This window comes from Ranitomeya imitator, chromosome 1 (assembly GCF_032444005.1).
Source record: "Ranitomeya imitator isolate aRanImi1 chromosome 1, aRanImi1.pri, whole genome shotgun sequence".
NCBI lineage: Eukaryota > Metazoa > Chordata > Amphibia > Anura > Dendrobatidae > Ranitomeya > Ranitomeya imitator.
The window spans coordinates 821,475,789-821,502,030 of NC_091282.1; the positions used below are offsets into that span (position 1 = coordinate 821,475,789).

Sequence of the window (26,242 nt, forward strand, 5' to 3'; positions counted from 1 at the left end):
TCAATAAATTAGCATATTTCACCCATCCAATCAAATAAAAGTGTTTTTTAATAACAAACAAAAAAACCATCAAATAATAATGTTCAGTTACGCACTCAATACTTGGTCGGGAATCCTTTGGCAGAAATGACTGCTTCAATGCGGCGTGGCATGGATGCAATCAGCCTGTGACACTGCTGAGATGTTATGGAGGCCCAGGATGCTTCAATAGCGGCCTTAAGCTCATCCAGAGTGTTGGGTCTTGCGTCTCTCAACTTTCTCTTCACAATATCCCACAGATTCTCTATGGGGTTCAGGTCAGGAGAGTTGGCAGGCCAATTGAGCACAGTAATACAGTGGGGCAAAAAAGTATTTAGTCAGTCAGCAATAGTGCAAGTTCCACCACTTAAAAAGATGAGAGGCGTCTGTAATTTACATCATAGGTAGACCTCAACTATGGGAGACAAACTGAGAAAAAAAAATCCAGAAAATCACATTGTCTGTTTTTTTAACATTTTATTTGCATATTATGGTGGAAAACAAGTATTTGGTCAGAAACAAACAATCAAGATTTCTGGCTCTCACAGACCTGTAACTTCTTCTTTAATAGTCTCCTCTTTCCTCCACTCATTACCTGTAGTAATGGCACCTGTTTAAACTTGTTATCAGTATAAAAAGACACCTGTGCACACCCTCAAACAGTCTGACTCCAAACTCCACTATGGTGAAGACCAAAGAGCTGTCAAAGGACACCAGAAACAAAATTGTAGCCCTGCACCAGGCTGGGAAGACTGAATCTGCAATAGCCAACCAGCTTGGAGTGAAGAAATCAACAGTGGGAGCAATAATTAGAAAATGGAAGACATACAAGACCACTGATAATCTCCCTCGATCTGGGGCTCCACACAAAATCCCACCCCGTGGGGTCAGAATGATCACAAGAACGGTGAGCAAAAATCCCAGAACCACGCGGGGGGACCTAGTGAATGAACTACAGAGAGCTGGGACCAATGTAACAAGGCCTACCATAAGTAACACACTACGCCACCATGGACTCAGATCCTGCAGTGCCAGACGTGTCCCACTGCTTAAGCCAGTACATGTCCGGGCCCGTCTGAAGTTTGCTAGAGAGCATTTGGATGATCCAGAGGAGTTTTGGGAGAATGTCCTATGGTCTGATGAAACCAAACTGGAACTGTTTGGTAGAAACACAACTTGTCGTGTTTGATGGATGCAACTCAGTATTCTTTTTCCTCCAAACACCATACCTACTGTAAAGCATGGTGGTGGAAACATCATGCTTTGGGGCTGTTTCTCTGCAAAGGGGCCAGGACGACTGATCCGGGTACATGAAAGAATGAATGGGGCCATGTATCGTGAGATTTTGAGTGCAAACCTCCTTCCATCAGCAAGGGCATTGAAGATGAAACGTGGCTGGGTCTTTCAACATGACAATGATCCAAAGCACACCGCCAGGGCAACGAAGGAGTGGCTTCGTAAGAAGCATTTCAAGGTCCTGGAGTGGCCTAGCCAGTCTCCAGATCTCAACCCTATAGAAAACCTTTGGAGGGAGTTGAAAGTCCGTGTTGCCAAGCGAAAAGCCAAAAACATCACTGCTCTAGAGGAGATCTGCATGGAGGAATGGGCCAACATACCAACAACAGTGTGTGGCAACCTTGTGAAGACTTACAGAAAACGTTTGACCTCTGTCATTGCCAACAAAGGATATATTACAAAGTATTGAGATGAAATTTTGTTTCTGACCAAATACTTATTTTCCACCATAATATGCAAATAAAATGTTAAAAAAACAGACAATGTGATTTTCTGGATATTTTTTTCTCAGTTTGTCTCCCATAGTTGAGGTCTACCTATGATGTAAATTACAGACGCCTCTCATCTTTTTAAGTGGTGGAACTTGCACTATTGCTGACTGACTAAATACTTTTTTGCCCCACTGTACCATGGTCAGTAAACCATTTACCAGTGGTTTTGGCACTGTGAGCAGGTGCCAGGTCGTGCTGAAAAATGAAATCTTCATCTCCATAAAGCATTTCAGCCGATGGAAGCATGAAGTGCTCCAAAATCTCCTGATAGCTAGCTGCATTGACCCTGCCCTTGATGAAACACAGTGGACCAACACCAGCAGCTGACATGGCACCCCACACCATCACTGACTGTGGGTACTTGACACTGGCCTTCAGGCATTTTGGCATTTCCTTCTCCCCAGTCTTCCTCCAGACTCTGGCACCTTGATTTCCGAATGACATGCAAAATTTGCTTTCATCAGAAAAAAGTACTTGGGACCACTTAGCAACAGTCCAGTGCTGCTTCTCTGTAGCCCAGGTCAGGCGCCTCTGCCACTGTTTATGGTTCAAAAGTGGCTTTACCTGGGGAATGCGGCACCTGTAGCCCATTTCCTGCACACGCCTGTGCACGGTGGCTCTGGATGTTTCCACTTCTCCACAATCTTCCTCAGGGTCCGGTCTCCTCTTCTCGTTGTACAGCGTTTTCTGCCACATTGTTTCCTTCCAACAGACTTACCATTGAGGTGCCTTGATACAGCACTCTGGGAACAGCCTATTTGTTGAGAAATTTCTTTCTGGGTCTTACCCTCTTGCTTGAGGGTGTCAATGATGGCCTTCTTGACATCTGTCAGGTCGCTAGTCTTACCCATGATGGGGGTTTTGAGTAATGAACCAGGCAGGGAGTTTATAAAAGCCTCAGGTATCTTTTGCATGTGTTTAGAGTTAATTAGTTGATTCAGAAGATTAGGGTAATAGGTCGTTTAGAGAACCTTTTCTTGATATGCTAATTTATTGAGACAGGTTTTTTGGGTTATCAGGAGTTGTATGCCAAAATCATCAGTATTACAACAATAAAAGACCTGAGAAATTTCAGTTGGTGGATAATGAATCTATAATATATGAAAGTTTAATTGTAATCATTACATTATGGTAAATAATGAAATTTAACACTATGCTAATTTTTTGAGAAGGACCTGTATGTATATGTGTGTATGTCCGGGATTGGCATCTGTACCATCGCAGCTACAGCCACAAAATTGTGCACAGCCACACGTCTAGACCCCGAGAGCATCATAGGCTATGTTGTGAGGCGAAATTTTAACCCCGCGCTTTCCAATTCACCAAATAATTTTGCCCCTATCTATATAATGGGGAAAAAGTGAAAGGAAAAGTGTTGGAGGCAAATTGACAGCTGCCAGATGTGAACAAGGGGGACTTAAAGAGTGAGAGCGATGGCACCAAAGTCTATATACCGTACAGTTGATAAGGTGGGGCCCTGACATAGGATACTCACCACATACGGGGATAGGAACACACACAAAATGTGCCACACACTACCACGTGCTTGAACACACATACCACCCTCAGCACACATTTCACCACACATACATCAACCTCGCCACATAAGTCGAAACACAAAAGTCGCCACTCAAAACTCGCCACGTGCAAAATTCGCTACATGCAAAACTCGCGACATGCAAAACTAGGCTCAAGCAAAACTAACCACACGTGCAAAACTCTCCTCATGGAAAACTCGCTACACGCAAAACTTCCACACGTGGAAAAATTGCCACATTCACAAAAGTTGCAACACATGCAAAAGTTGCCTCACACCAAACTTGCACATACTCAAAACGCACCACACATAAAACTCGCCACGTGCAAAACTCGCCATGCGCAAATCTTACTGCACACAACTTGCTACACTAACCTGTCACATGCAACTCGACACACAAAAAGTTGATACACGCATCTCGCCACACAAACCTCATCTCACAAAAGTCGCTACATGCATGCTGCCACACGCAACTCAACGCACACAACTTGACACATGAAACTCGACCTAAAACACACAAGTCTGGTATTATCCTTCAAAAAAAAATCTGATTAATAAGCAGGCAAACTACAAGAGCAACAAATGTACCATATAGGAAATACGGCAGCTGTCAGTCACATGACCTGTCTATTATGTGTATGTGTGAACTAATATATACTGCCAGGGGGGAGGGCTTCCTGTTGGCTGGGGATTTATCAGGCTGACAATTTAGCTTACAAATACTGAGGTAAAAATACTGACCAAATAACGTGTGAACGAGGTCTAATATAGGAGATGACATACAGGTACATACTATATACAGGAGGAGATGACACACAGGTATATACTATATACAGGAGGAGATGACTTACAGGTATATACAGGAGGAAATGAAATACAGGTATATACTATATATAGGAGGAGATGGCATACAGGTATATACTGGAGGAGATTATATATTATATACAGGAGGAGATGACATACCTGTTATGATCCGGTGACTTTGGAGCTGCATGAGAACTTTCACTGGAGATGGTGGCCACTGTACTGACTGCAATCCTGAACTTAACACTGCAACTAGAAGTAGCCGTGGAGTGTACCTAACACACCTAGACACCTCGTCACAGCCGGAGGACTAATTACCCCTAAAGATGGAAAGAGGAATACTATCTTGCCTCATAAAAAATCCCCAAAGGATAGACAGCCCCCCACAAATATTGGCGGTGAGTCGGAGAGGAAAAAACATACACAGGCAGAAAACAGAATTTAGCACAGAAGGCCACACTAGCTAAACAGAACAGAATAGGACAGAGTTTTGTGCGGTCAGTAAAAAACCCTTCAAAACATCCACAGCAGAAATAACAAAAACTTCCTACATCTAACTAATAGCTATAGGAGCGTAAATCTGCAACTCCAGTGAATCCTACAATCAGAGCAGGAATAAAGCTGAAACCAGCACACAGCAGTGTGCCACAGATACAAAGAACCAAACACTTATCTTTGCTGAATTTGGCAGCAGGCAGGAGAAGCCAGAAAGTGATCCATTACTTCACAAGAAACATTGACAACTGGCAAGGGCTAAAGGATCCAGCACATCTAAATAACCCAGTCCGAATTGTAATCATCAGATACACCTGGCCAGGACTGTGACTCAGAGACAACTGCATTCCCACCTACAACCACCGGAGGGAACCCAAGAGCAGAATTCACAACACATACCGGTATGTACTATATAAAAGAGATGACACATAGGTATATAGAGGAGGAGATGACATACAGCAGGTATATACTATATACAGGAGATGACATACAGATATATACTATATATAGGATGAGATGACATACAGGTATATACTATATACAGAAGAGATGACATACAGGTATGTACTATACTAGATTGTGGCCCGATTCTAACGCATCGGGTATTCTAGAATATGCATGTCCCCGTAGTATATGGACAATGATGATTCCAGAATTCGCGGCAGACTGTGCCCGTCGCTGATTGGTCGAGGCAACCTTTATGACATCATCGTCGCCATGGCAACCATTATGACATCTACGTCGATACTGTGCCCGTTGCTGACGCGGGATGTCTACGTCCTTTATGACATCATCGTCGCTGTGCCCGTCGCTGATCAGAGACGCAGGATTTCCAGGACAAAGACAGACAGACGGAAAAACCCTTAGGCAATTATATATATAGATACAGGAGGAGATGACACAGGTATATACAGGAGGAGATGACATACAGCAGGTATATACTATTTACAGGAAAGATGACATACAGATATATACTATATACAGGGGAGATGACATACAGACTATACACAGGAGATGACATACTGGTGTATACTGTATATAAGGGAGATGACAAACATATATACTGAGGGGAAATGAGAGGTGTGAGGTGAAAATGAAAAGGTGTGAGGGAAAATAGTGGAGTGATCGGAAAATGACAGATGTGAAGTTGAAATGACAAGTGTTAGGGGAAAATGAGATGTGAGGGGGGAAAATGAGAGGCGTGATGGGAAAATAAGAGAAGTGAGGTGCTATAACTAACCACAGATATTTACTATGCCCAGGTATGGCCGGGCTCTTCAGTTAGTATATACAGTACAGACCAAAAGTTTGGACACACCTCATTTAAAGATTTTTCTGTATTTTCATGACTATGAAAATTGTAAATTCACACTGAAGGCATCAAAACTATGAATTAACACATGTGGAATTATATAAATAACAAAAAAGTGTGAAGCAACTGAAAATATAATATTCTAGGTTCTTCAAAGTTGCCACCTTTTTCTTTGATGACTGCTTTGCACACTCTTGGCTTTCTCTTGATGAGCTTCAAGAGGTAGTCACCGTAAATGGCTTTCACTTCACAGTTGTGCCCTGTCAGGTTTAATAAGAGGGATTTCTTGCATTATAAATGGGGTTGGGACCATCAGTTGTGTTGAGCAGAAGTCTGGTGGATACACAGCACATAGTCCTACTGAATAGACTGTTAGAGTTTGTATTATGGCAAAAAAAAAGGAGTTAAGTAAAGAAAAACGAGTGGCCATCATTACTTTAAGAAATGAAGGTCAGTCAGTCTGAAAAATTGGGAAAACTTTGAAAGTGTCCCCAAGTGCAGTTGCAAAAACCATCAATCGCTACAAAGAAACTGGCTCACATGAGGACCGCCCCAGGAAAGGAAGACCAAAAGTCACCTCTGCTTCTGGGGATAAATTTAGCTGGGTCACCAGCCTCAGAAATCGCAGGATAAAACAGCAGCTCAGATTAGAGACCAGGTCAATGCCACACAGTTCTAGCAGCAGACACATCCCTACAACAACTGTTAAGAGGAGACTTTGTGCAGCAGGCCTTCATCGTAAAATAGCTGCTATGAAACCACTGCTCAGGACAGGCAACAAGCAGAAGAGACTTGTTTGGGCTAAAGAACACAAGGAATGGACATTAGACCAGTGGAAATCTGTGCTTTGGTCTGATGAGTCCAAATTTGAGATCTTTGGTTCCAACCACTGTGTCTTTGTGCGACGCAGAAAAGGTGAATGGATGGACTCTATATGCCTGGTTCCCACTGTGAAGCATGGGGGTGCTTTACTGGTGACACTGTTGGGGATTTATTCAAAATTGAAGGCATACTGAACCAGCATGGCTACCACAGCATCTTGCAGCGGCATGCTATTCCATCTGGTTTGCGCTTAGTTGGACCATCATTTATTTTTCAACAGGACAATGACCCCAAACACACCTCCAGGCTGTGTAAGGGCTATTTGACATAGGAGAGTAATGGGGTGCTACGCCCTCCACAATCACCAAACCTGAACCCAATCGAGATGGTTTGGGGTGAGCTGGACCGCAGAGTGAAGGCAAAAAGGCCAACAAGTGCTAAGCATCTCTGGGAACTCCTTCAAGACTGTTGGAAGAACATTTCTGGGGACTACCTCTTGAAGCTCATGAAGAGAATGCCAAGAGTATGCAAAGCAGTCATCAAAGCAAAAGGTGGCTACTTTGAAGAACCTAGAATATAAGACATATTGTCAGTTGTTTCACACTTTTTTAAGTATATAATTCCACATGTGTTAATTCATAGTTTTGATACCTTCAGTGTGAATTTACATTTTTCATAGTCATGAAAATACAGAAAAATCTTTAAATGAGGTGTGTCCAAACTTTTCGTCTGTACTGTAAGTGTGTATATATATATATAGAGAGAGAGAGAGAGTGAGTCTGCCTATGGGGGTGCATTATTCTATATAGAATCTACCTATAGTGGTGCATTATACTATAGAGGCCTATGAGGAGTGCATTATACAATATAGAGTCTGCCTATGGGGGTGCATTATACTATATAGGCCTATGGGGAGTACAATATACAGTCATGGCCAAGAGTATTGACACCCCTGCAATTCTGCCAGCTAATAATTATTTTCGTCCTGAAAATGCTTGCAAACACAAATTATTTGGTATTATCTTCATTTAATTTGTCTTAATTGAAAAAACACAAAAAGAATTGTCCTAAAGCCAAATTGGATATAATTCCACACCAAACAAAAAAAAGGGGGTGGACAAAAGTATTGGCACTGTTCGAAAAATCGTGTGATGCTTCTCTAATTTGTGTAATTAACAGCACCTGTAACTTACCTGTGGCACCTAACAGGTGTTGGCAATAACTAAATCACACTTGCAGCCAGTTGACATGGAGTAAAGTTGACTCAACCCCTGTCCTGTGTCTTTCTGTGTACCACATTGAGCATGGAGAAAAGAAAGAGGACCATAGAACTGTCTGAGGACTTAAGAAACCAAATTGTGAGGAAGCATGAGCAATCTCAAGGCTACAAGTCCATCTCCAAAGACCTGAATATTACTGTGGCTAACCTCCCCAGATGTGGACGGAAAAGAAAATTGACAAGAGATTTCAACGCAAGATTGTGCGGATGTTGGATAAAGAACCTCGACTAACATCAAAACAAGTTCAAGCTGCCCTGCAGTCCGAGGGTACAACAGTGTCAACCCGTACTATCCGTCGGCGTCTGAATGAAAAGGGACTGTATGGTAGGAGACCCAGGAAGACCCCACTTCTTAACCCGAGACATAAAAAAGCCAGGCTGGAGTTTGCCAAAACTTACCTAAAAAAGCCTAAAACATTTTGGAAGAATGTTCTCTGGTCAGATGAGACAAAAGTAGAGCTTTTTGGGCAAAGGCATCAACATAGAGTTTACAGGAGAAAAAAAGAGGCATTCAAAGAAAAGAACACGGTCCCTACAGTCAAACATGGCAGAGGTTCCCTGATATTTTGGGGTTGCTTTGCTGCCTCTGGCACTGGACTGCTTGACCGTGTGCATGGCATTATGAAGTCTGAAAACTACCAACAAATTTTGCAGAATAATGTAGACCCCAGTGTGAGAAAGCTGGGTCTCCCTCAGAGGTCATGGGTCTTCCAGCAGGACAATGACCCAAAACACACTTCAAAAAGCACTAAAAAATTGTTTGAGAGAAAGCACTGGAGACTTCTAAGGTGGCCAGCAATGAGTCCAGACCTGAATCCCATAGAACACATGTGGAGAGATCTAAAAATGGCATTTTGGAGAAGGCACCCTTCAAATATCAGGGACCTGGAGCAGTTTGCCAAAGAAGAATGGTCTAAAATTCCAGCAGAGCATTGTAAGAAACTCATTGATGGTTACCGGAAGTGGTTGGTCGCAGTTATTTTGGCTAAAGGTTGTGCAACCAAGTATTAGGCTGAGGGTGCCAATACTTTTGTCTGGCCCATTTTTGGAGTTTTGTGTGAAATGATCAATGTTTTGCTTTTTGCTTCATTCTCTTTTGTGTTTTTTCATTTACGAGAAATTAAATGAAGTTAATAATACCAAATAATTTGTGTTTGCAATCATTTTCAAGAAGAAAATGAGTATTATCTGACAGAATTGCAGGTGTGTCAATACTTTTGACCATGACTGTAGAGTCTGCCTATGGGGGTACATTATGCTAAAGAGGCCTATGGAGAGTTAATTATCCAATATAGAGTCTGCCTATGAGGAGGTGCATTATACAATAGAGACCTATGGGGGTGCATTATGCTATATAGAGTCTGCCTATGGGGGTGCATTATACAATATAGAGTCTGCCTATGGAGGGGCTTTATACTATATAGTCTGCCTATGGTGGTGCATTATACAATATAGAGTCTGCCTATTGGGTGCATTATACTATATAGAGTCTGCCTATGGATATGCTTTCTACTATATAGGGTTTGTTTCCCTTTGTGTCTATCTGAGACCAGGACTAATGCTCCTGCTGCCCCATGCACTAGCCAGGGCCATGCTTAGGGAAAGACAGGAATAGGAATGTGTGGGCCAAATGGCATGAAAGAACTTGTCTAGGGACGTCAGGGTTCTCAGGGCTATGCAGAGCAAGTTTCAATAATTTCCCTTCCTATATCTCCCTAGTGGCAGAGCTTCCCTTCCCAACCATCTTGCTGTGTGCCTCTGTGGAGCGTTACAGGGCTAATGTGATGGCCATCATACAGTGTAGGGACTACTTTCGGGCCATCATACAGTGTGTGTAATACTGTGGGAACATTCATACTGTGTGAACTACTATTTTGGTATCATAGAGTGTGGGTGGACAACTGTGGGGGCATCATTCATACATTTTGGAGGCTACTGTGGGGTCCATCATACAGTGTGGGGGACGACTGCGGGGGCCATCAGTGTTGGAACTACTGTGGGGGCCATCATAGAGTGTGGGGGCTACTGTTTGGTTATCATACAGTTTGGTAGCTATTGTGGGGGCTATCATAGTGTCGTATAGTGGCTCATTATACTGTATGGAGCAATATATGGGGCATGTTATTCTGTAAGGGGAGCTGTGCGGTGTCCACAATACTGTATGGAGCAATATATGGGGCTCATTATACTGTATGGAGCAATATATGGGGCATGTTATTCTGTATGGGGCGCTGTGCGGTGCCCACAATACTGTATGGAGCAAAATATGGGGCTCATTATACTGTATGGAGCAATATATGGGGCTCATTATTCTGTAAGGAGCACTGTGGTGCCCAGAATACTGTATGGAGGGCTTTCTGCTGGATACCGGCTGCACGGGAGTACACACATGGGTAAGCCTAACATGCGGCATGCCACTTAGGCATATCTAAAGTTATTCGCACTTTATGGGCACTGCTGCAATATGGATGGGTGTAAAAAGGGATAGGATAGAGCAACGCTTATGAGTCACTGGCCACTGAGCCTTATTACGCCTCACCTCCACCCCATTAGCGTCCGGATAATGCCCTGTCTCCTCTGAGACATTTACTACATCTGCTGCTGATTGGCAGTACCCTCACCTCTTATGTGTGTGTTCTCATGTGACTGGTTTCCTTTGTAGTCTTTCACCTTACCCTCATCATTTGGTATTGTACTATTATTTTTTGATGTACTTATTTGAATAAAATGTGTACATTTTTATATTTAATCTATTGTCATGAATATTTATGGGGCATTATGCTCTGTTGTTGATAGGATTCTATTTGTTTGGGAGTTTTGACCCCTTTTCCCCTTGTTGGAGAGCAATGGGCATTTCACGTAGAAGGGACTGATTTATGACCTATTGTAGAATGTGCAATAGTTATCACTCATGTAATGTATGGGGGGACATTGTGTATGAGATGGGAGCCCTATAGGGGGGCTGCAATGTATATGTGTTTGGGGGGGCGCCGTTTTGAAGTTCGCCTCAGGCACCAGTGTGGCTAGGTTCACCCCTGCTTACATTGAAGATGCATTACGATGCAGGATCTTACCAAAGCATGTTCTTGCAGGAACAGAAGTTTTTGAAATCCAAAAAGAAATCCATGATACCATAACAAGCAAAGATGATGGAATATAGGTTTCCAAAATGAAGTAAAGAATGCTCCTTTTGAGCACAAAGTATAATGAAAGTCTTGGGTAGGTCCCTGTGGAGACACAAGCATAATATTGATAAGGATATCAGAAAACATGCAAAAATACATGTCATACAACTGATGGCAGTTACTATAGGAAAATGACAAACGTAGAGATGAGCAACATTTTTTTGGAAATTCAAATTCATTCAGGCAGCCTTATTTGAAAATGCCTGTTTACTATAATAGCGCTATTTTGCAAGTAAAGCACTCTTGGGAAAACAAGTATCTGGAAGCTCAGTGTGTCTGCTTGGCTGGAGCACATTTTTACTTTCGCTTTGCAAGCTGACAGACTAGATGCTAAGATCCCAAGCTATAAGAAATACCAGCTGTAAGCTGTGTTATCTTTGTTCCTGAATAAATATATATTCACTGTTCAATGGCTGGACAGTACAGAGATTAATCTGCTGCCAACAGGTAATGGGCCTAGAGACTCGGTTACCCAGAAACCCAAAAAACAGCCCACAGGAGAGAGAACCATAGTGTACTAAGGAGAAGCAAAGATGGCACCAGCCGAAACTCTACTGTAAAGTTTACAGTGCCAAATCTGACTAACCAGAACTATCAAACCTGGAAATTCAAGGTAAGAATGCTGCTGATAAGAGAAGGTAAGTGGAAATACACACAGGAGTCTAGAACTGACCCACTACCAGAAAACTGGGTAGAGAATGATCAAAAATCACAAAACTATCTCCCTCAGTATAGATGATCAAATTGTGAATGTATGGGGGGGTCAGCGGGTGCTGTAGTCCGCTTGCCCCATGGACCAGGGCCTATTCCACTAAACGCCGACTCTCCTTTTACCGTGTGAATAATACTACTCAGATAATACAGCGTGAGGGTAAAACAGCATGGCAATATTGAACCAACAGACACTAACATATAGAACAGTCCCAGCAAGATACCCAAGATGGTGCAAAATTACAGAGTCTCAGCCTTCCGCTGACTCGCCAGGGTTAGAGCAGTTGCAACTTCGGGGATTCCAGGGCCGACTACTCCCACCTGTGACACCCACAGAGAGGAGGTAACAACAAGCTTAGGAAGCTGACCCTACATTGAGGCACGTGGCCAGGTGACCAGAGGGTTTCAACCTGGCTTCTCCATATGTCTCCAAGGAGCGAGGTGACCGCTGGGTCCCAATTCTGGCTTCCCCAAACAAATTCAAGGAGCTCAGGTGACCGGTGGGTCCAAATCCTGACTGCCGCAAAGGTATCGATGGCTCATCAATGGTCAAAAGAGCAGATCTGTTTTCTTTCAGCCAGGACCATGGTCCCTTAAGCTGGCATCCTGTAGAGCAAGGGTGGGCAATTGATTTTCCCGAGGGGCCACATGAGACCTTGACTGTTGTGGAGGGCCAAACTAACAGCTTGAAATTAATTCTACTCCATATTAATTTATTAATATTAATTGTATCACTTAATATTGAGCATCATTAAGTATGCTGACACCCCCTATATATCTTTGAACCCCCCACAGCCCCTTATGTACAGCATGAGCCTCACACAACCTACTACATATGCGGCATGAGCCCCACACAGCCTTCCTGGATACAGCATGAGCCCCACACAGCCTCCCCATGTACGGCTTGAGCCCCACGCAGCCTCCCTATTTACAGCATGAGCCCTACAAAGCCTCCCCATGTACAGCATGAGCCCCACATAGCCTCCCCATGTACAGAAAGAGCCCTACAAAGCCTCCCCATGTACAGCATGAGCCCCACAAAGCCTCCCGATGTACAGCATGAGCCCCACACAGCCTTCCCATTTACTGCATGAACCCCAGTTTCCCCATATACTGCAAGAGGATCCACACCGCCTCCCCATAAACTGCATGATCCCCACACAGCCTTCTTATATACAGCATGAGCCCCGCAATCTCTCCACATAATGAATGAGGCCCCACACAGCCTCCCATATACTGCATGAGGGCCCACAGCCTCCCCATAAACTAATTGAGCCCTACACAGCCTCCCCATATATTGCATGACAGTATACAGCCTTCCCATAACCTCACCATGTGCAGCATGACACCCCCATAGCCTCCTTGTGTGCAGGATGATTCCCCCATAGCCTCCCCGTGTGCAGCATGACACCCCCATAGCCTCCCTGTATGCAGCATGACACCCCATAGCCGTACCATGTGTAGCATGTCACCCCCATAGCCTCCCCATGTGCTGCATTCCTATGTTCACCCCTATAGAATCCCCATGTTCACCCCCATAGAATCCCCATGTTCACCCTCATAGAATCCCCATGTTGACCCCATAGAATCCCAATGTTCATACACATGAAAAAAAAAACACCACATACTCACCTCGGTCCTGTTCCCAGGCACTCTGCTTCTGTTGTGGTCTCGGTTGCGCTGACTCTCTGGCAGTACACAGCTGACGCGATGACATGACTTCATCGCGTCAGCTGTTTCATGCGCCGATTGGTGGAGGAAGTGGCCAGAGGCCACTCCTCCACCAATGCTGACAGTGGGTGGGCATGTGCAGCCCACGGACCTCAGGTTTTCAGCCCCACGGCTGTGTCGGCCGGACTGAGACAACCAGGGGGCCGGATGTGGCCTGTGGGCCGCACTTTTCCCAGGTCTGCTGTAGAATGTCAAATCTTTGTCCATCGTGATAGAGCCATGATGTTTTGGCTGCTGTCCTGTAGATTGCTCCTGTCTGTGATTTTATAAAGAGTCTCCGATTCTTTTAGAAGGATAGAAAATCCCTTTCTATACCCACTTCTGTGGTTCAGGTCATCATCCATATATCGGGGGGAAGGTGGGATGAGTTTAACTCTAATTGTTTGAATATTTAATCAATCTATAGTTTGTCCTCTATTTTGCAGGTCAATAAACTAGCTTGACTTATATAATAGGCTATCAACATATTAACGAACATCTATTGTTCAATTATCCTGTCATCCAAGATAACAACCTTACATCCTTCTCCACTTATTGGGGACAGTCCTCCAGAATGTCTTTGAGCATAGACAAGAATGTAAGAGGTCTCACCTTCATGAAAACAAAACTTTGTATGATTCAGTTTTTTCGATGCATATTCCGTGTCTTCCTTTGCGAATAAACTTGACAAATAATTGACGAGAACCGAGTCCTATCTCTTGCGTCCACACATCGCGTCCTCCACATCCCAAGGTTCCTGGATAAAATCCGTTCGAGTGCCAATGGCCTGGCACAGCTCCTGTAGTTGTCATTTCTTTTTGCAGTTATACGTCCACTCTGGTCCTCTTTGCCCCTTATTCCCATCCTTGTCTGCATGGTTCCTCATCTCTATCTTTGTATGTATGGCCCCCATGAGAAAAGCATTAAAAAATCCTACTTACCTTCCCTGCGAGCCCTCGCTGCATCTCGTTCCGATGTCAGCAGCTCCTGCGGCCAAGCGATCACGTGTCTCTGCTCATTAAGGTAATGAATATTCCCCTCACTCCACGCCTATGGGAGTGGAGAGAGGTGAATATTTATTACCTTAATGAGCGGGCACCCTGCTAGCCCAGCAGCTGCTGCTGTAACTGTGTGCGCTATAAGAGAAATGGATATTCATTGCCAGTGCAGTAAATATTCAGTTATCTTTAGCACTGGGCACAGGCTTTAGTCACAGCCACCAGGTCCTGCCTCCTGTGAGCCACCGCTCCCCAGATCTGATCTCCCTTAGTCCTGGACCTCCCGCACATTGGGGTGTCTCTCTAAGTCTCTAGCGAAGTCGGCGATCAACGCAGATAGCCAGAGACATGGCCACCTCAAGGGAGACTGGAGTCTCATACGGGGCTAAGGCGTCATTCACCCTTACTGATAGTCCCTCACAGAACTAACTACGGAGTGCAGGGTCATTCCACGTCAGTGGACCACCTTCGGAACTCTGCAATACTTTTCTGTCAGCCGGTCTCCCTGCTCAAGCTGACGCAGTGTGGACTCAGCCAAGGAGACGTGGTCTGGGTCGTCGTATGTAAGACCTAGTGCCAGAAAAAAATCCTCCACCGTCTGAAGCAACTTTGAGTCAGACGGGAGAGAAAATGCTTATGCTTGCAGATTCCCCTGAAAGAGCAAGATTATTATACCCACACATTTCTTCTCGGTTCCTGAGAAACCAGGACGTAACCTAAAGTACAGTTTACAGGTCTCACTGAAAATAAAGATTTAAAAAAGAAAAACTGACCGTCACATCCAAACATAGACTGTGTAAACAGGTGCTGAACCTAGAGTCATCAACTCATATACAGTCAAATAAATAAGGCAGCACACTGCGGCGCTAAAACATGCAAACACGAAACATGAAAAAAACATGAGAAATGCTGTTCAATTTTCATGTTTGCCTGTTTTAGCGCCGCAGTGTGCTGCCTTATTTATTTTACTGTATATGAGTTGGTGACTCTAGGTTCAGCGCCTGTTCACATTTAGTCTATGTTTGGATGTGAAGGTCAGTTTTTTTTTATTTGTATTCGCTAGCCTTCTAACTGAGCACTCCGCCTCTTAGCCACAGGTGTTTTAATCGCAGCAGGTCCATTACCCCTCCACAGAGAGAGAAATTTAGTCTCAGAAGAGGTTTCACAGTTACCCATTCAGATAAAGATGTTTATTCTCAGCAAGGAAAGTGTAGGACCTGGTATACGAGCGATGCCCTAATGTGGCTACCAGGTACACATGAATTGGCCAATTTATGCGCTAAACGCTCTCATTTTTTCATATTTCTAGTGCAGTAATGCAGGTCAATTTTCATGTTTGCATGTTTTAGCGCCGCAGTGTGCTGCCTTTTTTATTTAACTGAAAATAAAGAACTTGTCACGCCCTCATATTGAGCTCCACTAAGGGTTGCTTGGTTGCTTCAAAACATCAGTACGTAAATCTGCCACATCCAGGCTGAGATGCTGTAGTTGCTCTGTCAGAGCAGTAATAGGATCCATAATGGATCAAAAAACGGTTTCTGTCAGAGCTAATGTCATAAATCTGTTGTCCTGTGACTTGGGACCAGAGGTTCCTTTCCTGTCCCTAATGCTAGGGGGCACTATAGCTTGCTCTTTTCCCTGGGTCAATTCTGAAGGTGAAGATGCCGAGGCCACATACCTTGCCTTATCTCCTGAATCCACCCTCCGTCTGTACCCTTCCTTCCCCCACCCAGGAAGAGAGAAATAAGTATGCACCGTTGTACACCAATCAGACAAACAAGGTAACACGAACAGGGGAAACAGAAAATAACAGGCATACAAATATTAACATATAACAGAGGAATGCATCGGAGAGTGGAGAATGCGGTACAACCAAAGTAGGAGAAGGAAAGGGATTTATCACACAACGATATCTATAACTCTGTATGTAACCTCTTTCTCATGTACAGCACCATGGAATTAATGGTGCTATATAAATAAATAATAATAAATAATCACACTTACTAAACTGAGCAACAGTCACAGATAAACCCACCAAACGCCTTCTCATATAACCACCAACTGCTATCCTCCCAGCCATGTAGCAAAAGTGAGCTCTGACATGTATTTAAGTCAGGAGCCAGATTATATAGGGGATAGGACTGACTGACAGTGCTCAGCTGGAAGCTCTAACTCCCAGAACTCTCAACATGGCCAATTAACCCTTGTACTGCCAAAATAAATTTACACCATTTAAAAAGGTGAAGTGCTTGAAAGTAAGTGTAGGAGTAATCAGCTGCTGCAGTTGTCTAGGTCCTCTCTGTTGCACTAACCCCGTGATAGGTGATACTGATGAGACTCAGACACCATAGGCGCATGTGTAATAGAGTGCAGGGTAGACTATGTCACCACGGAACAGACAGACCAACTGTTGAGGGCGGTTTATTAACAGGGGCGGTATTCTCGCAGGGAGAAAACAGTAGAATATAAACTGCAGAAATAACGGTGCAAAATATATGGGAAGCAGTATAACAGAAGTAAACGGAAGTTCTTGGGAAAAACACTTATCAGTCTGAGGACTTGCTTGTAGGGTCGTCTTCTCCAATGATGTAGGTGCCGGGAATTAGCGGCATTTGTCGTCCCTCTGTTATCTGTGAGCTGTGTAGTCTCTGGGAACCCGCAACCTGAGGTTTGAGGGGTTACTGTGGTGAGTAGAGGGGATGCTAGGCAAACGGGGTCCCCTGTGCTGAGTCTTCTGCCTCAACAGTGCAGCCTATCTCGGGAGAGCGATGCTCAGTCTATTATTGGGTCTCTCAACAGTAATCAGGGGCTCTGCACTAATGCCGTGTGTGCTAGGGGCCACTGTCTCTGCACGGGTCACTGTCTTTGCACGGGTCAATGTCTTTGCTCGAGCATCAGGGCGCACCTCTCCAGTCACAGCAGAGTCCGCTTTCACGTACTCACAAGATGCAGTCTTTCTGGACAATCTTCCTGTCTCAGTCCCAACCGGAAGCTCTCTCCTCCCCGAAGTGCAGCTGCGTGCTGTTCTGTCTGCTGTATTTGTTGCTCTCTCTGCTGCACATGCTGCTCTCTCTGCTGCACACTCTACTCTCTCTGCTGTGCATGCTGCTCTAGCCCTGGAAAGCGTGCCTCTTTTCTCTCTCAGCTGGGCTTCCTTCCTGTCCCGGCTTCTAAGTCTGCCCCCAGGGAAACCTGCTGCACAGCTAAATGGTTCCAGGCATGGAGCAGAGAAGGTAACCCCCTTACATTTGCAGACTACTGTGCTGCCAGGGCAGGAAGATGAAGAGGGTGACTCACAGGGCGAGGAGTGGGAGAACAGAGAAAATGATGATGAGGTTGTATATCTCGCTTCATGTAAACCCAGAGGCAGGCAGCTGAGTAGCTCAGCAGAGGAATTGGAGGAGGAGGAAGATGTTGGGTTGTGGTTTGATGCACAGATACGGAGTGATGCAACCAGGACAAGCACTACATCCTCAGCTACAACTGTGGCTGTGGCCAGCACTGGTCGCAAGTCTGCCGTTTTCAGGGGTGGCAATTGTTGCCTATACTGGGACTTTTTTGAGACCACAAAGGATTACCCAACTCGCATTATCTGCCAACTTTGCAAAAAAACAACTCTGTAGAAGGAAAAATTGCTATAATTTGACCACTACATGCATGAAATGGTACATGCGCGATTAACATGCCTTAGTCTGCGCTGAAGTGCAGACAAGCGGACCTCGCCAACCACCAGCCATCCATCCCATCAACCACATTTGCTGCTTCTTCCTTCTGTCACAGTGCCAAATGTTCTCATACAGAACCTTCATTTATTAACCCCTACAGTCGGGATGAGTGAGAGCTGTCAGCTGTTACAAAAGTGGACATGCCTGCTGTTTTTCCTTCATGGAGCACAACATATCTTTCTCAATCCACCATAACATCACCTGTACCTCTCAGTCCAGCAGTTTGTCCTGTTAATCCTACTCCACCCTCTCTCAACACAGCAGCCAGGCCTCAGTCACGCAGTTGTGGCCACGTAAAATAATTTTTCCTTTTACACATGCCAAAGCTAAGAGCTTGAACTCCACCATTTCAAATCTGTTGGCCATGGAAATGCTGCTATTCCACCTGGTGAATACAGATGGTTTCAGAATGTGATGGCCATCCCAGTACCAGCTGCCCACTCGCCATACAACATCACCCATTCCCTGAACAAAAATCTGTCTGCTAGGTGCATTTCACCATTGACACCTGGACAAGCAAACATGGGCAGGGGTGTTAAATCTTGCTGACTAGGCACTGGGTGATTCTGGTAGCTGTGGTGGCAGGCATTCAAGGGGCTACTCCACAAGACTTGAAATCCCCAAGGCTTGCGGGACAAACCTCTGTATCTAACAGTACCTCCATTGCTTCTGGCTCCTCCACCTCCTATAGCAGGGGTGTCAAACTGCATTCCTCGAGGGCTGCAAACAGGTCATGTTTTCAGGATTTCCTTGTACTGCACAGGTGATAATTTAATCACCAACTCATTATTTGTGTAGGTGATTAAATTATCACCTGTGCAGTACAAGGAAATCCTGAAAACATGACCTGTTTGCAGCCCTTGAGGAATGCAGTTTGACACCCCTGTCCTATAGGGCCTCCACCTGTGCCCCCAACCTCTCCCTTAATTAGACGATTTCCAATAGTTCAGAGATAATCCCCCACCTCCATACTGCGCATCGCTGCCCTATCTTCTATCTTCAACATTATACCTGTATTCTTGGGATTAGAACTAGTGCTGACTACTGGGTTACCACTCTGTTAGATCCATGGTACAAGAGTAAATTTTACCAGATGCTTCCCCACCCCCTGGAAAGGGACATGCGCATGCTGGAGTATCTAAGCACGCTTGTAGACAATCTTACAAGTGGTTTTCCTAAAGACAGCAGTGAGGCACACCGTGTGCATCGCAGTTCTAGATTTCCATCCCTGGAAACGTCAAGAAGTTACCGCAAAAATATTAGCAGCTGCAGCAGTGTAAGTGGCATAAGCAATTCCTGTGAGTTATTTCACACATTTTTTAGACCAGCCCATGCACTAGCGGAACAGACCTAAAGTCTGAAACTTTGTGAATGACTGGAGGGGATGGTGCAGCAGTGTCTTGAGCACAATGTCAATTTCCACCTCTCGTGTCTCCCTTTTTCCTGTAGATTGTAAGCTTGCGAGTAGGGCCCTCACTCCTCTTGGTATCTATTTTGAACTGTGTTTTTATTACGCTGTAATGTCTATTGTCTGTACAAATCCCCTGTATAATTTGTAAAGCGCTGCGGAATATGTTGGCGCTATATAAATAAAATTATTATTATTATTATTATTATTATTAATGCTATCAGTGGGAATTTAGACCCTTTTGCGGTTTGGTCTTCAAAAATAGAAGAATGAGAACGTGTCTTCAGCACTGCTGGTGGTGTCCTGACTGATAAGCGCAGGCGGCGGGCCCCTGAAAGGGTAGACCGCCTAACTTTCATCAAAATGAACAAGTCATGGATCTCCAGTGACTTTTGCACCCCAGTCATAGACTTTGCAGACTAAGCGATGAAGTTGTTTGCAGTGTCATGCATTGATCTCATGTTATTGCAGTCTGTGATACCTTTGCCGTGGCCTCTGTGCCTGGTTTTGCTACTGCTGCTGATGTTACAAATAATTTTTTGAAATGTGGATACTCCATCTGTTGGGTTGCCTGCTGTGGAAGGGATGTAAGAGGCGCATTATACTGTTTCTACTCTGTGAAACTTGATGCCACTTTAGTGGTGTGTGACAATAATTTTTTTTAAATATGGAGGGTCTCCATTGTGTGTTGCCTGTAGCAGTAGGTCTCCCTGACCAGCAGGCCTGCACTTACTTTCAGTCAACTACCTGTGTTGCTATCCTTACATCTATTGTTTGAGGTATCGGGGCTCCCAGCAAGGAAGGCTTATACCGCTCACTTACTCACCTCATCTTATTTGAAACTTCCATTCAAATCTCTAAATATTGGGCCCAGACCCTGACACCTCATGAATGGCCCATGACTGACTGCTTTTGTGCCTTTTTAAAATGTTCTACTGTGGGTCAATTGATCAGTTGTCTACCTGTTACTATCCTTATTTTACCCTTCGCCACAACAGCACCCACAATGAGAGGGACCCGCCCATAGGAACAGGAAACCTACAGAGATAAAAGGGCGGTCCCCCTTTCCTCCTCAGTTGGTGTTCTGTTCCTATTGGAAATCCCTGGAATACCTGCATGAACGGAGGTGGTTGGAGCACCTTCATGAACCCTGGCCTGTGCACCCACCTGTGTAGTCTCTGCGTAGACAGCAGGGGCTGTGGCGCCGGTAGCAGCGGCGGGGGAGCCACTGCATGCAGCCTCCCCCCTCTTCTGATCACATTCCTGGCAGGTTCCAGGCAGCAAGCCTGGCCTATGGAGAGGAGGACGCAGGAGCGGATCACTTCTAGGAGGGGGCGGCGGCATCTCCCAGGTAAGTGCGCTCTGTCTCATTGAACAGGAAGTAGTGGAAACACTTCCGGTTCGCGGTCTGGCACGTGGGCAAACGCCACACTTTCAAATATGGAGCCGGGACACAGAGCAAGCATGCTCAGAATATCGTCCCCGATGCAGGAAGAGTATCCACCAGTGGTGGAGCAGGATAGCGCTGGCAAGGACAGCAGCGCTAAAGCCTCAAAGTCCACAGCAAAACCTGTGAGAGAGAGTGGTCGCTCTGCTAATGGGTCTGACACTCATACAAGAAGAAGTAGAGATACGGATCTACTTAGACTCCGCACAGCGTCTCCTCCTCCAAGACAGGTATAATGAATGCTTCACTCGGTGAGTGTATATAATCCTCTACCTATAAGCTGATCCCTTCCTTCTCTATCCTCTCCCCATAGGCTAAGAAAACCAGTAAATCGAAGCATAAGGAGTTGCACCCTGTGTGTACAGCCTCTACCCGAGTCATATTCAAAAAGGTTGTGTTCAAGTTGCATAAATCAAACCTTACAGGACGAGGCTGCGGGTACAACCACTAAAATCAGGACTATAATTAGGCAGGAGATCCAATCTCTGGGATCAAAAAGCCTAAAAAAGCAAGAAAGTAAAAGCTTTTCCCTCGTTTCTAGTTCAGAGTCTGAGGAAGGGTTAATCCAGTCCTCTAATACCTCGGGATCATCATCCAGTTCTTCTGAGGATGAGGGCGGAGCATGCTTTCCACTTAACAGTATAGACAATCTTATAAAATCAGTGAGAAACACTATGGGTTGTCCAGACACTAAAGGGGTCAGATCAGCCCAGGATATCATGTTCGCAGGCCTGGGTCACAAAAAACGGCAAGCTTTCCCAGTCATTTCCGCCATCAAAGACCTTGTAAGAAAAGAATGGGACAAACAAGGAAAGGGGTTTCTTCCATCCTCTTCCAAAAGGCGTTAACCCTAAATCTTAATTAGTCACTTCTGATGCAGGCCCAGAAGGGTGGGGGGCCCATCTGGATCAAAATATAGCTCAAGATCGCTGGAATTCTTTAGAGATTCAGCAGTCCTCCAACTGGAAAGAACTAAATGCGGTGTATTATGCCTTGAATTTTTTTCCTTCCCCAGCTCCGAGGATCTCATATCAGAATCCTGTCAGACAACACAACAGTCATTGCATATTTAAATCGTCAAAGCGGAATGCGATAGGGAAGTCTGATGTCTTCAGCAGCAAACATCTTCAACTTAGCAGAATTCAATTTTCTATCACTCACAGCTCTCCATATCAGAGGAGTAGAAAACTTAAAGGCCGACTTCCTAAGTCGCCACACTCTTCGCCAGGGAGAATGGACTCTCAATCCTCAAATATTCAGGAGCATAGTGGACATATGGGGTCTGCCACAAATAGATTTGTTTGCAACCAGAAACAACAAGCCGGTACAGACATTCGCCTCTTTAAATGTAGCAGATCGTCCAGACATAATAGACTCGCTCCAGTATCCTTGGGACTACGATCTGGCCTATGCTTTCCCACCAATGATAGTAATCCTGTTGGTCATCAAAAAGATAAGGGAAGAGAAAGCAAGAGTGATATTAATAGCACCATTTTGGCCAAAAAGGCCTTGGTTCTCCTGTCTTCGAGCGATGTCAGTTTGTGATCCCTGGATTCTGCCAGTGATCCCAGACCTACTGTCTCAGGGTCCATTCTACCATCCACAAGTAAAAGGTCTTCACCTAGCGGCGTGGAACTTGAGGCAAATACTAATGTTAAGAGGGTTTTCTCAAGAGCTAATTAACACGTTACTGCTAAGTAGGAAAAAGTCTACAACTTTAATATATAGCAGAGTATTGAGAAAATTCCTCAATTTCTACACAAAACCCTTCTCTAATAAGGTTCCTATTAAAGCCATCCTAGAATTTCTACAAAAAGGCCATGCGCTGGGCTTATCAGCCAATACCTTAAGAGTTCAGGTGTCTGCCTTAGGAGCCCTTTATAGTGCTAACATAGCTGGTGACAGGTGGATAGCAAGATTTATTAGAGCATGTGAAAGATGTACACCAGTACATATTCCATGTTTGCCGCTCTGGGACTTGAATCTAGTCCTTGGTGCTTTGACTGAACCTCCTTTTGAGCCCTTACATTCTATTTCTCTAAAAAATATCACATATAAAGTAGCCTTGTTGATATCTTTAACTTCGGCCAGAAGAGTGGGAGACATCCAGGCTCTCTCCATAGACCCACCATTCTTAATGACATACCAGGACAGGGTAGTTCTCAAACCAGATCTATCATATCTCCCCAAAGTAGCAACAAACTACCATAGATCTCAGGAGATTTTTCTGCCTTCCATTTATGATAATCCATCAAATCTAGAGGAAGAGAAGCTACAGATGTTGGATGTGAAAAGAGCAGTCTTAAATTACATAGAGAGAACCCAGTCCTGCAGACAGAGTAGGGCTCTGTTTGTATCTTTTCAGGGTCACCGAAAAGGCCATGGGGTCACAAAAGTTACTTTGTCCCGCTGGATCAGAGAGGCCATCCATCTTGCATACTTATCAAAAGGCAAAGATCCTCCAGAAGGAGTAAAAGCACATTCAGCTCGGGCCGTATCATCCTCTTGGGCAGAGAACAAAGACATCTCCATCGAGCTCATATGTAAGGCCGCAACCTGGTCGTCACCTTTGACTTTTTATAAACATTATAGGCTTGATCTATCTTCTGCATCTGACTTGGCATTCGGGAGAGCTGTCCTGAGCTCGGTGATCCCACCCAGGTGCAGGTTCTCTGTAAATCTCTCACTGTGGGTGCTGTCGTGGCGAAGGGTAAAAAGCCGGATTACTTACCGGTAATGCCCTTTTAATGAGCCACGACAGCACTGTCACTTCCCACCCTAGTTAGTTATGTATAGTTATTTATACAAATATTCTCATGGGTGAATATAGATGAGATAAAATGTACAAACAAATTACGGACATATATACTAATTTAACAACGGCGGTTCCTCTTGTACTCTGAAAAACAACTGAGGAGGAAAGGGGGACCGCCCTATTATCTCTGTAGGTTTCCTGTTCCTATGGGTGGGTCCCTCTCATTGTGGGTGCTGTCGTGGCTCATTAAAAGGGCATTACCGGTAAGTAATCCGGCTTATTTTTCTTACATTAGTGTTTTAACAAGCTGATATATAGGCCACCTGAGTGTGGCTGTGCAAAAAAAGCAGTTTGAGGTGTTGCATGAGGTATAAGGGCTCCCATTAAGTCAGAATTACACCAGTTACCCCTCCCCCCTCCACACACACACACACACACACACACACACCTCGTATTAACTGAAATTTCAATTCAAAACTCTAAATACATTATGCATCATGCATGGCTGACTGTTACTGTGCAATTATCAAATTTCTACTATGGATCAATTTATGCCACTTTTCCTGGTGTCTTCCCCTAATTTTTTTGTAAATGTTTTGACTCCAAGTTGGGTCTCCTTCATGTGTGGTGCCTGAATTTGGCAGGGTTCTCAGAGCACCAGGCCTACACCAGTCTCTCATCAACCTGTTACTGATCAATGTTTAAGCTATAAATGCTGGTCCAAGCCCTGTCCCATGCATCCATGCTGCGCAATCATACTTATTGTAATCTGGGTCAATTGATACCACTTTTCCTGGTGTCTGCCCCTAATTTGAGCTGTTTGAGAAGCTTTTTCTCCCCCTTTAAGGTGTTGTGTATATGTTTAGCTTTGCCTCCCAATGAATTCAATGGGGCTCGGGTGCGTTCGACAAACCAAACCTTGAAACATCCAGCCTAACACTGTGGAAACAGGAACACATGGGCTACTTGCACAGTGAACAAGTCTGTATGATCATGTTCACACACCACCAAGAAACCTGAAGACACAAAAGAGAATAGTAAAACCAAAAACACCCAGTTTGAAAAAATGTTGCAGTAATCCGCAAGTGCTAGTAAAAGATGTAAAAAACAGGGTATTTGGTTGATACGTTTTTTGCAAAAAATGTATACTAAGCTGCTCTACCAATCTTCACGGTATACCCTTATCAGAGCAGTCCTAACTAATGTATGCAATCCCTATCTGATGTATTTAAAAACCTGATCATCTGTATATAACCTGTGTGAACAGGGTTCAGAGAGGAAAAATCCATGTGTGCATACAGGGTAGAACAGCTTTTGTGCAGATAGCCCAAGAGGAGTGGTGGAACTCCCCAGTCTTGTAGACACAAGAGAACAATTATGGAAACAGGAACACATGGGCTACTTGCACAGTGAACAAGTCTGTATGATCATGTTCACACACCACCAAGAAACCTGAAGACACAAAAGAGAATAGTAAAACCAAAAACACTCAGTTTGAAAAAATGTTGCAGTAATCCGCAAGTGCTAGTAAAAGATGTAAAAAACAGGGTATTTGGTTGATACGTTTTTTGCAAAAAATGTATACTAAGCTGCTCTACCAATCTTCACGGTATACCCTTATCAGAGCAGTCCTAACTAATGTATGCAATCCCTATCTGATGTATTTAAAAACCTGATCATCTGTATATAACCTGTGTGAACAGGGTTCAGAGAGGAAAAATCCATGTGTGCATACAGGGTAGAACAGCTTTTGTGCAGATAGCCCAAGAGGAGTGGTGGAACTCCCCAGTCTTGTAGACACAAGAGAACAATTATGGAAACAGGAACACATGGGCTACTTGCACAGTGAACAAGTCTGTATGATCATGTTCACACACCACCAAGAAACCTGAAGACACAAAAGAGAATAGTAAAACCAAAAACACTCAGTTTGAAAAAATGTTGCAGTAATCCGCAAGTGCTAGTAAAAGATGTAAAAAACAGGGTATTTGGTTGATACGTTTTTTGCAAAAAATGTATACTAAGCTGCTCTACCAATCTTCACGGTATACCCTTATCAGAGCAGTCCTAACTAATGTATGCAATCCCTATCTGATGTATTTAAAAACCTGATCATCTGTATATAACCTGTGTGAACAGGGTTCAGAGAGGAAAAATCCATGTGTGCATACAGGGTAGAACAGCTTTTGTGCAGATAGCCCAAGAGGAGTGGTGGAACTCCCCAGTCTTGTAGACACAAGAGAACAATT

The 26,242-nt window shown here is 44.4% G+C and overlaps 1 protein-coding gene across 3 annotated transcripts in view; it reads right to left on the minus strand.

Annotated features, from left to right (window-relative positions):
- LOC138649680 (gamma-aminobutyric acid receptor subunit pi-like) overlaps nt 1-26,242 on the minus strand; it is a 272,373-nt gene that overhangs the window by 4,524 nt on the left and 241,607 nt on the right. For all 3 annotated transcript variants that reach the window (XM_069740284.1, XM_069740292.1, XM_069740302.1), the window contains one exon: nt 11,129-11,281. In XM_069740284.1, the coding sequence (XP_069596385.1) occupies nt 11,129-11,281 (153 nt within the window). The remainder of the gene's footprint in view (nt 1-11,128; nt 11,282-26,242) is intronic.